The sequence below is a fragment of the Myotis myotis genome, unplaced genomic scaffold, assembly GCF_014108235.1.
Source record: "Myotis myotis isolate mMyoMyo1 unplaced genomic scaffold, mMyoMyo1.p scaffold_m19_p_1, whole genome shotgun sequence".
Classification (NCBI taxonomy): domain Eukaryota; kingdom Metazoa; phylum Chordata; class Mammalia; order Chiroptera; family Vespertilionidae; genus Myotis; species Myotis myotis.
This window is the reverse complement of record NW_023416313.1, coordinates 1,164,625-1,180,370: the sequence shown is the minus strand read 5'-3', so window position 1 is coordinate 1,180,370 and position 15,746 is coordinate 1,164,625. Positions and strand designations below refer to the sequence as shown.

General features: G+C 54.4%; 1 protein-coding gene across 7 annotated transcripts in view; it reads right to left on the bottom strand.

The window, feature by feature from the left end:
• Positions 1-15,746, bottom strand: part of FAM193A (family with sequence similarity 193 member A) — a 116,645-nt gene that overhangs the window by 27,606 nt on the left and 73,293 nt on the right. For 6 of the 7 annotated variants that reach the window (XM_036326997.1, XM_036327003.1, XM_036327011.1 and 3 more), the window contains 4 exons: positions 12,679-12,913; positions 6,301-6,425; positions 5,414-5,561; positions 1,234-1,311 (listed from right to left, as the gene is read on the bottom strand). In XM_036326997.1, the coding sequence (XP_036182890.1) occupies positions 1,234-1,311; positions 5,414-5,561; positions 6,301-6,425; positions 12,679-12,913 (586 nt within the window). The remainder of the gene's footprint in view (positions 1-1,233; positions 1,312-5,413; positions 5,562-6,300; positions 6,426-12,678; positions 12,914-15,746) is intronic. The other variant, XM_036327025.1, reaches the window with a different exon arrangement.

Genomic DNA, 15,746 nt, shown 5'->3' with positions numbered 1-15,746 from the left:
GGCAAAGGAACCGAAGAGGGGAAGCCATGGTGCCAGAGGGAGGGGCCTGCAGAGCTGACGGGGCCATGGCCGGAGCAAGCCCGGAGGAGGAGGTGCTGGCAATGCTGCCAGGGGCAAGGAGGGCATCCAGGCAGGGGACGAACACTGGGCTGGGCTCCCCTGCAACACGTCTTAAAAAAAAAAAGATTTTTATTAATTTTTAGAGAGAGAGAGAAAGGGGGAGCGATAGAGAGATAGAAACATCGACAAGAGAGAAACATCATGGATCGGCTGCCTCCTGACTTTCCCTACTGGGAAAGCCTGTGCCCTGACCGGGCATCGAACTGTGACCTCCTGGTTCCTAAGTCAACACTGAACCACTGAGCCACACTGGCCGAGCCCTCAACACTTCCTGAAGACCTGCTGACCCTGGGCTGAGCAAGAGGGTGTCTCAGGGGACCAGGAGGTGGGCCCGGGCCTGAGCGGGCTGCCTATAGGACAGCGGGCTGAGCAGAGTGCTGCACCAGTGCCCAGGGGTCACAGGCACTCACGAGGCATGATGGCTGCCTGGACGGTTGGCCTGCAGATGGCAGAGGCGAGTGGGAAGGAAGCAGCCAGCAGCCAGGAGGAAGGCCAGCTGGAGACACCAGAAGCAGGAACGAAGCCTGGCCAGACAAAGGGGGGTCTGCGAGCTACCTAGGAAGCAGCACTTCAACTTCTGATGGACTAAGCGAGCGCATGGACTCGAGGGAAGGCGCGTGGACCCGCCCTGGCAACGGAACAGTGGCAGCTGGAAGGTCCATTTGGCTGGACGGGAGCCAGCGGGGGAGGCTTGGGGGTCGGGTGAGCGAGCCGGAGATGGTGCCGTCTGTCTACCTGTGGCGCCTGGCACAGACCACGAAGTGAGGATGCGGGGAGGGGGAAGGTGAGGCCAGGAGACTAAGAAAGCCGGGCAGCAGCTGGAATTTGGATGAGAGTCAAGGGAAGCCAAGTTTCTATGAAGCGTGTCCTGAGGCCCCCGCAGCGAGGCCCCCCGCAAGTACTGTCAAGAGGCTGGTGGAGGGCCCAACTGCTGGAGGAAGGAAGGCCGCGTCCCGTGGGGAGGTCAGCGCACGTGGTGGCCTCACTGCGTCACCAGAGAGTATAGGCTGGACAGGGCATCACCCGCCCACGAGCGGCTGTGAGGCTCACAGTGCTGGTCTTTTAGAGCCACTTGCTATGCAGTGAGCAACCACCCCTGGATCCTGGCCTCACCTGCTCTTCAAGGAAACGCCTGTGTCTGAAAAGCTCCCAGTCTTCTGTGAGTGTGCGCTGCCTGGTGTGCACAGCCATCTGATAAGGGAAGCAGCACAAGCTCAGCGCCAGCAGGTGCATGCAGGCCTCTCCAGGGGAGATGTCAGATGGTCAGCACGGCAGCCCGCCACGGGACAGGGCGGTGTACCGTGGACAAGGGCAGGTGCCATGGGGCAGGGCAGGTGCTGCGGGATAAGGGCAGGTACCACGGGACAGGGAGGTGTGCCACGGGACAGGGCAGGTGCCTCGGGACAGGGAGGTGTGCCACGGGACAGGGCAGGTACCACGGGACAGGGAGGTGTGCCACGGGACAGGGCAGGTGCCTCGGGACAGGGAGGTGTGCCACGGGACAGGGCGGTGTACCATGGACAAGGGCAGGTGCCACAGGACAGGGCAGGTGCCTCGGGACAGGGAGGTGTGCTACGGGACAGGGCAGGTGCCATGGGACAGGGCAGGTACCACAGGACAGGGCAGGTGCCACGGGACAGGGAGGTGTGCCACGGGGCGGGGCAGGTGCCTCGGGACAGGGCAGGTACCACGGGATAGGGAGGTGTGCCATGGGACAGGGCGGTGTACCGTGGATAAGGGCAGGTGCCACAGGACAGGGCAGGTGCCTCGGGACAGGGAGGTGTGCCACGGGACAGGGCAGGTGCCACGGGACAAGGGCAGGTGCCTCGGAACAGGGAGGTGTGCCACGGGACAGGGAGGTGTGCCACGGACAAGGACAGGTGCCACGGGACAGGGAGGTGTGCCATGGACAAGGGCAGGTACCACGGGACAGGGCAGGTGCCACGGGACAAGGGCAGGTGCCGTGGGACAGGGAGGTGTGCCACGGGACAAGGGCAGGTGCCATGGGACAGGGAGGTGTGCCACGGGACAGGGAGGTGTGCCATGGACAAGGGCAGGTGCCACGGGACAGGGAGGTGTGCCATGGACAAGGGCAGGTGCCACGGGACAGGGAGGTGTGCCATGGACAAGGGCAGGTGCCGTGGGACAGGGCAGGTACAGCGGGCAAGGGCGGAACCAACAGCACCTCACACTAACTCAGCATCACCATAGAAACGAGCGCAAATTATAAAGAGAAATTAAACAATGTGTGTGCCTGTCAGGACCGTAAGCGAAACTGTCACGTACTGAATGTCCACTATTGCCCTGCACGTGCTGGGCATGAAGACAGGAAGGCGACGGACAGTCCCCGTGAGGGGCTCAGAGCAGGACAGTGGCCTGGAGCCCGCAAGTGGCGGTGTGGCCTGAGGACCGTGGGCCGAGCAAGGCAGACAGGGTGAAGCCTGCGTGACCCACTTATGGGAGCCCGAGGAGCCCAGAGACAGGAAGCAGAAGGGGGGCCAGAGGCCGGGGGCCGAAGTGGGGGGGGCTGTGGCCGTTTAATGGGGACAGAATAGCAGAGTCCTGGAAGTGAAGGGAGAGGCTCACCACGATGAGTGCACTCCCTTGCGAGCACGGCACTCGGAAATGAGTGGGATGACGAAAGTCAGGTCACGTGTGCGTCACCACAATCAAAAGAACAGATGGAGGGGAAATAAGAGCGGGCCCAAGGCGCTGTCTTACTTAGGGGGAGGCTCTTCGGTGACTGAATCCGGTGTCTGTGTCAGTGTGATCTATGCAATCTTACAATGATTAGAAACTTAAGAGTATCCACTAAAGGACAGAAAGGGGATACATTCTTCTCCCAAAATGTATCCAATCCTACAGTCAAGAAAAGGCTACCCCTAAACCCTCCATACAAGAATAATTTCATCAAGTAAAATTCTTGCATTTGAAAAGAATTCTAAGTAGTTTAAATTATTAGAGAAGAAATCTATGTTGAAGTAATTGACAATGAAAGCCCCACAAATCAAGTTTTATAAGATGTGCCCACAACGCAGAAGAAAATGCATCCGTTTAAACGCACTGAGAGCAAAGCAGATCACGAAGGACTGAGAAGTACGCGTTCAATGTAAGAAGCCAAAATGACCTAACAAGACAGGAAACCAGCCAAAAGGTAAAGCAGAAACGCCTGGGAAAAGAAGGTGTGCCCAGCACCGCGGAAGCTGGTTCTGCCAACGCCTTGCAGGCCGACCCAGGGACCAGGGGCAGCGCAGAGAGCGGGAGGGGGACAGGCCACACAGAGCAGACGCTTCTCCGCCCGTACAGCGGACACCTTCCCACTGAAGGACGCTGCCAGCAGGGCCTCCGCAGCGGTTTTAAAGGGAGTCGCCCTGAAAAAGCCTTCGCGGCTTGGCGAGCGGTGCAGGCTCCGGGCTTCTCCTGGCCTCTCAGCAGCTCGCGGGCGCTCTGCGGGGACCGCTGGGCAACGCACTGCCCTTTCGTGGAGAAAGTGCGTCTCTCAAATGTGACCGTGCAGCAGCCCAGGAGGACTGGCCTTCCACCGCCTCCACGGCCCCGTTTCCACCGCCCCCTGAGCACGCGCTGGGGCCGCCCTCCCGGAGCTTCCTAGGCCAGCAGCAATCTGCGGAGCTCACTCATGAAGCAGAGACCCCACACAGGCTCACACATGTCACATGCACGGAAAAGGCCGTGAAAGATCTGCAGTCCTGCTCCTCCTCCCTGCAAAACAGATCAGGCCCAAAGGGTTTTGTTTTGTTTTGTTTTTGGAGGGCGGTTCTAGCGAATCCTTTATGGAACAGAACAGAATTTATTCTTGAAAAATCTAAAAACATGGAAAATTTCTCAATTTGTTCTCTGAGACTAGCATAACCTTCATACAAAATAGATGAGAACCTAAAGACAAAATCCCACACACAATAGCTCAGCGTTCGTGTATGTGCTGCTGCAGTGAGCACCACAGCGCCTCAGAACAGACAGAAAAGTCCCAAATAAACATCGCAAATTAAATCTCGTGATGGATGAGCACTAACATCTCACTCCCTGGCCGGGAGGCTCAGCTGCTTGGAGCATCATCCGTGCACCAATGGGTTGCGGGTTCTAGTGCTGGTTGGGGCACATACCCAGGTGAGGGTTTGACACCAGGTCGAGGTGCGTATGGGGGGCAACCAGTAGATGTTTCTCTCTTATGTTCATGTTTCTTGCTCTCTCCTTCTCCCTTCCTCTCTCTCTCTCTAAAAAAAAAAAAAAAAAAGGTAATATGTCATAAATTAGCAGGGTTTAATCCCAGGAATGCAAGGATGTCTAAAAATTAGGAAACCTTAAAAAAAAAAAAAATTAGGAAAAAATCTCTTAATTCTTTTGGAAATGTATAAAAGGATAAAAAATACACAATCAAATTTAATATTTATTCGGATTTTTAAACAAAAATAACCATAATAAGTTGGATAAAAAAGGAAATTTCTTTAACTTGATAAAAAGCATCAGCGATCCGTGTGAGAAACATGAGACAATGTGAAAAGTCCAAACTCCTTCGAAGCCAGAACCAACCAACCGGAGTTCCAGCGCTGGAGAGACAGAACTAGTACTACTTGTAGAAGACATCCTGGCGCAGAGATTCACAGCCATCAGCTAGGAACTGCGGAGAGCTAAGAGCCCAACAAGGGCTGAACAGAACTGCCTGGCGTACACATACCAGCACAGCTGTTCAGGAAATTTACTTTGCCATTTACTCTGCCACTCGTTATAAAGTACCCGGTGTAAGCTCTGTAAGAAGTGCACACACCAAAAGCCTAACACAGGCTACAAAACCACCTCACAGAGGGCTATGCAGCATCTTCTTGGATGGAAGTTTCAAACTGGTGCCAAGTCCCAGTGATACTGTATCGGCCTGCAGGTTTTAGGAAATGCATTTTTCTTTTGCCAGCAGCTGTTAAGAGATGGGCGGGCCGAGGTGCCACCTGGAAGCCTGTTCCTGTCACCTAGGAGGCCCTGGCTGCCCAGTCTTCAGGCCCCTCTCCCCCAAGAGCCCCCGAACGGCTGGCTACGTTCAAGTCTGCGTCCCCTTCTAGCCAGCGAGGGACAGAGACGGGCTCTGAAGGTCACATGTGATGTGCACCCCTGGCTCTCGACAGGTGTTCAGTCAGCAGTGAAACAACGACGAGACTCAGCAGCTCCCCAAGGCAGCAGCCGGTAAAGGGACCAGGGGCGCGGACAGGCGGATGGTGACCTGGACCCCTGCTGCTGAGTCCTGCAGGCACTGCCCCCCCCCACATACACACACATGCACACACACCTGTTCATCAACGTAGGCGTCGATCCGCTTCTGGCACTCCAGCCACTCGGCGGCGACCCTGCGCAGCTCCTCCTCGGAGCGCTGGTACCGCTGCAGCAAGGTGCTGTAGGCGTCCTCGCTGCAGGCGTCGTGTGTCGTGGTCCCCAGCCTGTGGAGAGAAGGCTTTCAACAAAGAAAAGGGTCCAAAGGTCTGGGCAGCACCAGAGGGCAGCTCCTGTGTGTCACCTGCCCCAACATGACACGTGGGACCCACCCCACGCCACACAGACTGCTGGGAGGGATCACGAAGGACATGTGCAGGCCCCAGAACAGAGCCTGGCAAGAAGGAGAAGCTCCAAGAAGGAGCAGCTTCTAAGAAAAAAGTCAGTGGTTGAGTATCACTGTCCCAAGATGACTAAGACCCAGCTAGCAATTCCATTTACTAAATGTGGGGCTGTAAACAACATATTTAATGAGAAATATACTACTTTTGACCTCGTTTTCAAATTATGTAAAATAGAAAATCCAATTCAAACAAAAATATAATTATATGCTCATTCATTCTGTGTTTTATCTTGTTAAGAAACATGGTAAGACGGCAAATGAGGACATGAACAGGGAGCAGAAGACACAGGCCCAGGTGAACACTGAGGAAGCCACAGCGCGTCGGAGAAAGATGGCGACCTGTGGCGAGTGGGGGTGGGGTGGGGACAAGGGGCCTACAGCTTCTCACTGGAAACCACTCATTGGGCTCAGCGCTCTGGAGCTGACCCGCCACTGCACTCCCCACAGCCGGTGGCTTCCCAGCGAGGATGCCCAGGCTGCACTGCTTCCGGGGGGCACACACAACGCCCCGCAGGAGAAGGGCGTGCTCACACCCGGGGTGCGTGCAGGTGCAGACCAAATACCTGATTTGCGACACCAATGCTGGCAAGTTGCTCTGAAGAAGAGGTTCCGAAAAAACCAGATTTTCAAACAGGTGTTTATTATGCAGCTCCCATGTCACCTGGAACTTTTTCAAGTGCTCATTTTCCTAGTTAAAAAAATAAACAGAAGACGTACTGAGCTGCTGAAGACTGAAATTCCTCAGGACTACCCCTCCCTCTCCCCTGCCCCAGCCCCCGCAGGCCCAGCTCTGCTCACGAGGACTCGGGTGGTGGTCTCTGCCTGCACCACACAGCCCACTGGCCTCGCGCCTGTACTCGCACACAGAAACAGCGCAGCGAGATCCACAGGCCAGGAAAGGGCAGAGAAAGAAGAGAAACCACTGCACATACTTGATAGTCATTCCTTATAATTAGATTCACCATGTAGCGAAAACCCTCCTTTTCAGTTATTTAACCCTTTGCGGTCGTATTAAATTGGGACATGGGTGTCGTACTGGTCGGAATTAATTTCCATTGAAAGAGCAGTGATACATAACATGCGAGATTATGAAGGATAAACAAAATTCATTAATTCTTTTTTGGAACTACGTCACTACTAGTAAAATCACTACAAACGTTATCACTTTCTATGTCAGAGTCAGTATTTAAGGTGCCAAAATAAAACTCTTCACCGTTACTTTCAGATTCGCAGTCCACTTCTTTTGGTAACTTTCTTTTTGCCATTTTGGAGTATTATTTTGAAATATCTTAACAAGCGAGAATGCCTAATTACAGTTAAACGTAATTTGTAAAGCTTTATTTGAAATTCTGCGAAGTATCTCTGAAGCTTGTTGATTTCTTCACTCTCAAAAGGCGACTGACTCGCCACGGTGTTTCGCATGGCGAGTGTGGAACGACCGCGTTTGTTTATATTGAGTTTCAGTATCTCCGATTTGTCGGGGCAATGTTTTGGTTCGTGACAAGGTCGCTTAGACACTTAAGAGCTTTCAGAGAAATTATGAACTGATACATGAATGAATAGAGTTAAGATTCATACAGTTCCTTGCTGTGGTGGCTGAGAGCAGACATACGACCGGAACGGTACAAAAGCTTTGGTGGCTGAGAGTAGACAAATGACCGCAAAGGGTTAAATGCAGGCACGTTTTCTTGCCTCTTGAGAAACCTCCCCTCTGACAGAGGCGCACTGTTCCACGAGACACCACGTAAGTGGCCAGCAAGCGGCGACAGGACCTTCCCTACTCGCAGCCTTCACTCCTGACAGGTCTTGCTAGAACTGCACGTGCGAATCCATGCTCCCATGTGCAAGCTCCATGCATGGCCTGTGCTCGAGTCACCTATGGCCCTGGGGAGGCTCCTGACCGAGCGACTGCCACTCGGGAACCTGCCCACATTCCCCACGTCATTGCGCCTCCTCGGGGTGACATGCAGTGGTCTGTGCCCATTTCCGATTCAGCCAAAGGGAGCTGGGATGCCCTGAGCTGGGATGGCAGCAATGACCCGACCTGCACCCAAAGCCCCCACTGCCTGCCTCAGACTAGTGCCTGGCACAGGCGGACAACACTGGAGGCAGAGCTGCCCCCGCTGCTCACCAGCCCCGCGGTCGGGACCGTGGAGGTCCACCAGGGCCTGGCATCTCAGTGCCCACCCTCCTTGGTGGTGTCCCTGCCCTGTGCCGGCTCCACCTAACACTTTCCCCACACACCAGCTCCACCCACACCTCCCTGCTCACACCCGGCCGCCCTGGGAGCCAGTGCTCAGCACAGGGCAGTGGGGCGCGCCGACCGCCAGGACCTGGGAGGGGTGCACTCAGCCTGTCACCCAATGTGCTATAACAACATGGCCACAGACCACAGCGAGGAAAGGACACGTGCCACGGACTTCAGCGGAGACCCCTGTGCGCAGGCACTGGGCCAGGCACAGGGACACAAAGGCTAACGCTGCAGCCCCCAGGGCACAGGAGAAGGCGGTGATCTAATTGACGACCATCTCCACAACAGAACAGCAGGAGCCAAGGCAGCCGCAGACCAGACCCAGGCCAGCTGAGAGGCGCAGGACTGCCCAGGAGTCGGGTCTCACCTGCCCCGCCCCCTACACCTTCGGGACAGGCTGTGGGCCCTGCTGGCAGCCTGTGAGCACGGGCACTAGCACAGGCACTAGGCACAACCCTGGGGCGCAGCTGTGGCTCCAGGGCTGAGCTACTGGAGGTAACAGAGCAAGATTCGTTCCTGAAGATGCTGGGTGTGTTCTGTGAGATCTGAAGCCACCCTCCCAGTGAGGCACGTGGAAACTGAGGTCCCAAACGCCCTCACTGCCTGGACCCAGGGGGGACGGTCGCAGGTGCTGAGGCAAGTGTCTCTGAGGCCGGTACTGCTCACACCACCGACCCTGCGCTGGGGCCAGAGATGCCGCAGCTGACGTGTGCTGTCACAGCACTACGAGTGGTGAGCCTGTGTGAGGACGGCAGAGCCGGGCCAGGGGCAGAGGCAGGAAGGAAAAGTCCGTGGTTCCGGGCTTTCTGGCCTCCCCAGCCTCACTCCCCACATTCCAAGGCCGACGTGTGGAGTTGGAAGAGGAGGGTGTGCCGTCAGGTCCCATGGCAGACCTGAGACACAGGGTGTGCAGCCTTTGAGTGTCCCGTGAATGGAAGCTTCGATCTCATGGTCATCACAGCCTGGTCAGGCATTTCCCAGAGGACTGGAGGCGTAAGTTAGGTCTAGTTCCCACTTTATTTCAATGCTTGATAAGGAACACATGACCCTCAACCTGCTTGGCCCCAGGGCGCGTGCAATGAACCCCTCGAGTGCACTTCCCAGAAGGTCACGCTTGGGGAAATACCTTCCAGGCAAACGCATTCCATGGGCCTGCAGGCTCAGGACGAAGGGGTGTTGTTTCTGGAGAAGCTGAGGGAGGGCAGAGAGTTAGCCGGCTGGGTCACACCGCAGTGACCGTGCTGCTTCCAGGAAAACACAGGACCCCATTTGTGGCCGATCACCCAACCTGAGCTTCCAGGAACTCGGAGTTAGGGAATCTGCCCCGGCCGCTGTGCCGCGAGGCTTCTCCAGCTGAAGGCCTTTCTGAGGAGGAGCGGTCATTTCCACACGGAGACTCGTGTTGCTGAAGACACGTACCCGGGGAGCCAGTGCGTCCAGTGATCGACGTGTGCAGTGAGGAAGCCGCGCATGAGCAGGTCCAATCCAAGTGTGAGCTACGCAGCGGGTTCCGCAGCCAGTGTGGGTCTGCTGTGCCACGTGGTTTCAGAGGCTACAGTTTCCGTGGTAGGTGCACTCGGCTCTGGTGGACTTTAAGAAAAGTCCCACCATCTGAAAGGCTGCCGCCCACTCCTCCCGTCCCCAATACACATCTCCGGGAGGCCTTCCTCAGGGCCCAGCCAACACAGCCTCGCACAGCAAGCTGTGCGCAGAGCAGGGGAGAACCCAGGGCCAGACACTAGAAATGTGCAAATATGTAAATACGTTAGCCCCTGGCCGGTGTGGCTCAGTTGGTTGGGTCAACCCTTGCACAAACAGGTTGCTGGTTCGATTCACAATAGGAGTACATGCCTGGGTTTCAAGCTCGATCCCTGGTAGGGTGTGTGCAGGAGGTAGCCAATTGATAGTTCTCTCTCATCAATGTTTCTCTCTCTCTCTCCCCCTTCCTCTTTAAAATTAACAGAAACATATTTAAAATAAGTAAATGTGTTGCTTTGAAAAAATTAATGTTTTATTTAAAATATGCTATTTGTGCCTTGGCCAGATGCTAAGTGGTCAGAGCATCCGCCTTAGGGTCTTGGGTTCAAGTTCTGGTCAAGAGGACGTACCTCGGTTGCAAGTTCTCCAGCCCCATAGGGGTGCGTGAGGGAGGCAACCAATAGACGTGTCTCTCTCCCATCAGTGTTTCCTCTCTCTCCCCTCCCCCTCCCTCCCTTCCACTTTCTCTAGAAATCAATGGGAAAAATATCCTCGGGTGAGGATATACAGTAAATATTGATTAAAAGTCCACATAAACAAAAGCTCTTTGGGGCCCTGTTTGTAAGCTTAAAGGACCCCAAGTCCCAAACTATGGAGAACTGCTCTGACTCAGAAAACTCTTAGCTCAGTTCTGCACTCTTCAGACCATGGGGATCACAGGATGGGCCGGGAAGGACTCTGTGATCCGTTTGTGAACCTTCTTGGATCGTCATTTGAACACTCCAGCCATAAAGAGATTTTTGAGCCAATGGGGAAAGTTTTATATGGACTGGGTGTTAATCCATAAAAACAAACCACTCTCAGCTTTGTGGGTGTGACAATGGTCTATGGGTACGTAGGTCATGGACAGCCCCGCAGAGTGGCCTACGGCTGCTTTACTGGCAGCCCGGAAGCACGCAGGGCCGTCAGCCCAAGCTCGAGTTTCCCAGCGACGCCAGCAGCACCTGTCAGACCACGCACCTCTGCGGCAGCAGCTCTGTTACAATCTCCAGGAGACGAGACTGTGGCCCCCTCCCCGTCACCGACCCACCCGGTCAGAGGGCGCATGTCCCGCTGTCAATCCAGTGCTTGGAGCCTCTGCGTCACCTCACACTGAGGTGCCATCACTGGTGGTCCCAGCATCACGTGTAGGCCCCACCCTGGGAGGGACGCAGGCCGCAGCCCGGGGTGAACGTGGGCTTTTGAGCATGTGAACTTCTCAGCCCTGAGGCTTCTGCCTTTCCTGCCACCTTGTTCAGTCTGTTACCAGCACTTCCCTGTTTCCCTGGGGGAGAGAAGTGCTCCGAGAGCCTCGCTGCTGGGCCACTGGAAACCAAAGTGAGTATCGCTACTTGTGAACAAGGTGGAATGAATCACTGACCAAATAGCTGTATTTTGCGCTTAAAATTCATGAGGTTTTTTTTCAAACCACAAGAAAACATTTCTGTGTAAATTGCTAGGGATTTGCTCTAATAAATGTGGTTCAAACTAACTTTTGTTAGCGTCACAAACAGCGCCCTATCTGACAGGCCGGGGCCTGCATGGAGGCAGCACAGCAGGGCACCAGGCAGGTACAGGCGGGAGCGCGGGAGCCCCAGGTGCTGTCACAGAGGAGGCGGCGCGGGATCTGGACCTCTGGGCAGCAGGGCGAGGCCCAGGCGGCAGAGGTGGAGGCGGGGCTGCAGGTGCGGCTGCAGGCGCGGCCCTGAGGCAGCGTGGCCCGCTCAGCCCCGAACTCCGCTTCTCTGACACGGTCCTGACACGGCCCACGGCCCGCCACTCACCAGCTGCTTTTCTAAAACGAGTGCTTTCCTTGAGGTCATAGGGAGTCACGGAGGAATGCCAACATCTACTGCATCAACGCTCAAGGGAGGCCCTTGGGCCCGAGATGACTTGCAAAATGGTGTTTGTAAACTTTTCTGGTGAAAAGTCTGTCAACTTTAGAATCACATACAGACCACTAGGGCTTAAAATCTTAGGAGCCACTTACTATATTTGTTTCAAAGTGTAGTTTTATCACTAAGAAAGCACCCAATACCAGCCCAGTAAGTACCATTTAATAAAATTTAAGTGATAATAAAACAAAACCCAGCCCAGCCGGTGTTGCTCGTGGTTGAGCGTCGACCTATGAACCAGGAGGTCACAGTTCGATTCCCTGTGTGGGGCGTGCAGGAGGCAGCCGATCGATGATTCTCTCATCATTGATGCTTCTTTCTCTCTCCCTTCCTCTCTGAAATCAATAAAAATATATTTAAACACACACACACACACACACACACACACACACACACACACACACACAGAGGCCCAGACTGTTGTTGGTGAACAGGTGCTTCTCTGACAGGAGGCGAGAGGCTGTCTCTGGGGAGCAGGTCAGCTTCCAACCAGCAGGCCTGTCTCCAAATGACCTCAGCACATCCAGTTTCTAGGAACTCCATTTCCACAGCACGCCCCCCACCTTTACTCCTGGTGGTGGTCCAAGACCCAGGGGTGGGGACGGCACCTGACTGGACAGCACCCATCCTTCCTCCGGCTTGGACTGTCCAGTGAAAGGACTGAAAGGCCCCATGAGCAGGCGCCCCCGCATACATCCCATCCAACACGGGCCTCTGTGTACAGTAACGACAGTGACCAGCTGACAATGCGGACATTTTTCCTTCTTGTCCCTGTTGACCACACACTGGTCCTCACTGCATCCTGTCCCCTGCCTGCCTCGCTCCCTAGGCCTCACGCTCTCCAAACAGTGTTTCATGACACGTCACTGCCTATCCATCCACTCAAGACTTATCAGCAGCAGATAGGGAGGGGGGAGGAGAGGAGAGAAGGCAGGCTCCGCCCGGCCCCCGAACATCACAGGGAGGGGATCTGGACTGCACACGACACCACCAGGTCTCAGCCTCACCCATTACACAGCTTAGTTCCCAACAAAGCCCAGAAAGGCACACGCTCTTACCAGAGTGCCCAGGAAGGTGCTGATGGTGCGTGCCGCCTGGCAGAGGGCGCCATACTCCTCGAGCAGCAGGGAGATGAACTGGTGGGCCTGCGGTGGGCCCTGTAGGCCAGACGGCGCCCGCACTCGCGCTGCAGCTGACAACTGCCGCAGGAGGCGGACCTTCATCTCCAGCACGTACTCTCGGGCTTGCTGCTCCAGCCGCTGGTACAGCTGGTAGGGGTCTCTCTCGCAGAGCCTGCACAGAGAAGGACAGTCACCACTCACCCGGGACCCCGCATCACCCCTCGAGCACCTTTTTATATCCATGAGCATCTTTCCTGAAGCCTTTCCCCAGGAGCCCACCTGAAATGCCACCACCTTCTCACACCGGGAGAGAAACATTCGTCCAAGGCAACAGAGGGAGACAGGCAGAAAGTGTCTGGAACTTTCCCACGCCATCCATAACAGCCAGGAAAAAATACATTTATTGAGACCTTACTCTGTGTCAGCACTAACTCATTTACCACCTGGTGGGCTGACTCTCACCCGCACTAACTCATTAACTCACCTGGTGGGTTGACTCTCACCTGCACTAACTCATTTACCCACCTGGTGGGCTGACTCGCACCTGCACTAACTCAGTCACCACCTGGTGGGCTGACTCGCACCTGCACTAACTCAGTCACCTACCCACGTGGGCTCTCACATTACTGAACACTGAAGCTGAAGCCTACGGAGCCAGCAGGTGGCAGAGCAGAAACAGCAGTGCAGAGGCGGCTGCCGGAGATGGGCCTTCTCCACCCTGGACCACTGAAGTGAAAACATAGGCGGCTGAAGACAAGTAATATGTTTGAATGCTGGTATGGTCACAGGTGAACAGAGTGACCCTAATGAGGTAATCTCAGGGTGGGGGGCGGCCACCGACTGCTTCTCCTTCCTGCCAGGAACGCAGTGCACAACCCAAAGGGGCTGGCGTTATTTTCAAAATCAGGGGAAATGTACAGACAGCATATCTTATTTAAATCATCCCACCAGAAAACCAATAAAAGAATAAAATAAAACTTGTAAGCTGAAGAGCAAGAAAAAATTAATGCATCCCCCGGCCCAGCCACAGTAAGTTAACACTGTCATGCACTGCTTTTCTGACTTGCTCTGCAGTATTTGGCGTCACTTTTCATCGTGTGCCTCTGAGGAGCCTGCAGATGGAAACCTAGGACACGGCAGCAGCAACCCCACATCCAGCTACACCCAGTCAGTGGAGTGGCCGCTGTGTTAGACACGAGCTGTAAATACACGGCGCCTCACAGCTCCTGCTCTTTATAGAGTGAATCCTTCCACCGCTGGGCACCACATTTGGTCAAAAGAGAAAAAGGTGAGTTATCGCCTACTCCACTTTATTTTTTTAAATATGTTTTTATTGATTATTTTTAGAGAAAGGAGAAGGGAGAAGGAGAGAGAAACATTGATGTGAGAGAGAAACACTGATCGGTTGCCTCCCATACTCGTCCCAACAGGGGATCAACCAGGCGATCTAGGTATGTGCCCTGACCGGGAACCAAACCAGCGACCTTTTAGTGCACAGGACAATGTTCAACCAACTGAACCACACTGGCCAGGGCACCTATTCCACTTTATCCCACTTTAAAATGGCCACACCATCTAGGCTGTAAAAGACAAAGGCCACGTAAAATCCTGCAATGGAACATTGACATCTTATACAAAATGTGGCTAGAACACAGTAAAAACCACTGTGGATTAGTACACTCCGCAGAGATAAACTGATTTTTTAGCAGAATAATCCAGCACAGCAGTCGCCAACCAAAGGTCTGTGGACCATGGTAGTCCGTGAGGTCCGAAAGGTTGGCGATCACTGCTCTAGCAACCTGTCCGCTGAAACAGAATGTTTTTCATCTGCTAAAGAAAACCCACACAAGATTCGAGTGACACAGGGACAATCAAACGTACAGGTAGACTGGACACCTCCTTCTTAGTTATACATCTAATGAGCATGGCGAAATTAGTCACACATTTCATCTTCTTTCCTTGTCCATTGTTGATCTTATGAATGTAATGAAATGATCGCCGTACTTTTGCAAGTAGATCTTCTTAAAGTTATACACTGAGAGAAAGGAGGGTGCCGGAGATGTTGTCATCCACACGTACTTGCACTGCAATGCCCCGTGTGGTGGAGGTCATGCCGCCATGCACACGCACACGCACACATGCAATGTGGTTGGTGGGCAGCAATTTAAGAAAAGAAAGGTGAGTGTCACGGGTGATGTGAGGAGGCCCTGAGACTTTAGATAGGGAACCTCTTTGAGAAGCTGCCTGAAGACTAATGTGAATGATGGAAGGAGAAAAAAAAGAGAGAAACCCTGAAAAGGGAAGAACATGCCAGAGAGAGAAGAGCAAATGCAAGGCCCCAGGGCAGGAATGAAGGGTGTGGGACAGGAGAGGAGGCAGGAGGTGGCAGCAGAGCAGATCCCGCAGGATGCGAGGGTGGGAGAGGAGAGGGTCACCTCCACCAGGAGACAAGCCCTGGAAAGGGGCCTCACAGGCATCCCTCCTGACTCATCGGGATGTAAACACAAAGTGCTCTGGGACACAAAGACTAAGAATAACACAGTACCTACAACCGCACGGGCACTGGGCTTACCCAAGCCTAACAGTGGGTTTCACTATTAGGTAACGTGCTTCCCAACCCTCAGCCACCCACAGCCCACTGTCCCATCTCTGCCAGACCTCCCTCCGCTACACTAGCTGCTGCAGATTTTCTCTCAATTGCCTTTGGTCTCACTTTAGGCTCTTCCTAAGCCGTGAAGTCACGGTTCTCATGTGCAGGTTGCCGAGATCTTCCTACCGCTCACTGGGAAATCTAACTGCAAAAACGGTACCTGGCCCCCTGGAACCAGCTCAGCAACAGCAGGGGTTCACAGGTCAAACCCCTAACACACCGGCGGAATCCATCCACCAGTCAGCACAGCCCACGGCCAACCACTACTCCCGTGTCCGGGATAAACTAAGGCACAGCAAGCAAGAGTTTATAAAACCCCCGAAGGTGCCGCATTCAAAACGTGAGGAAAAGAAAC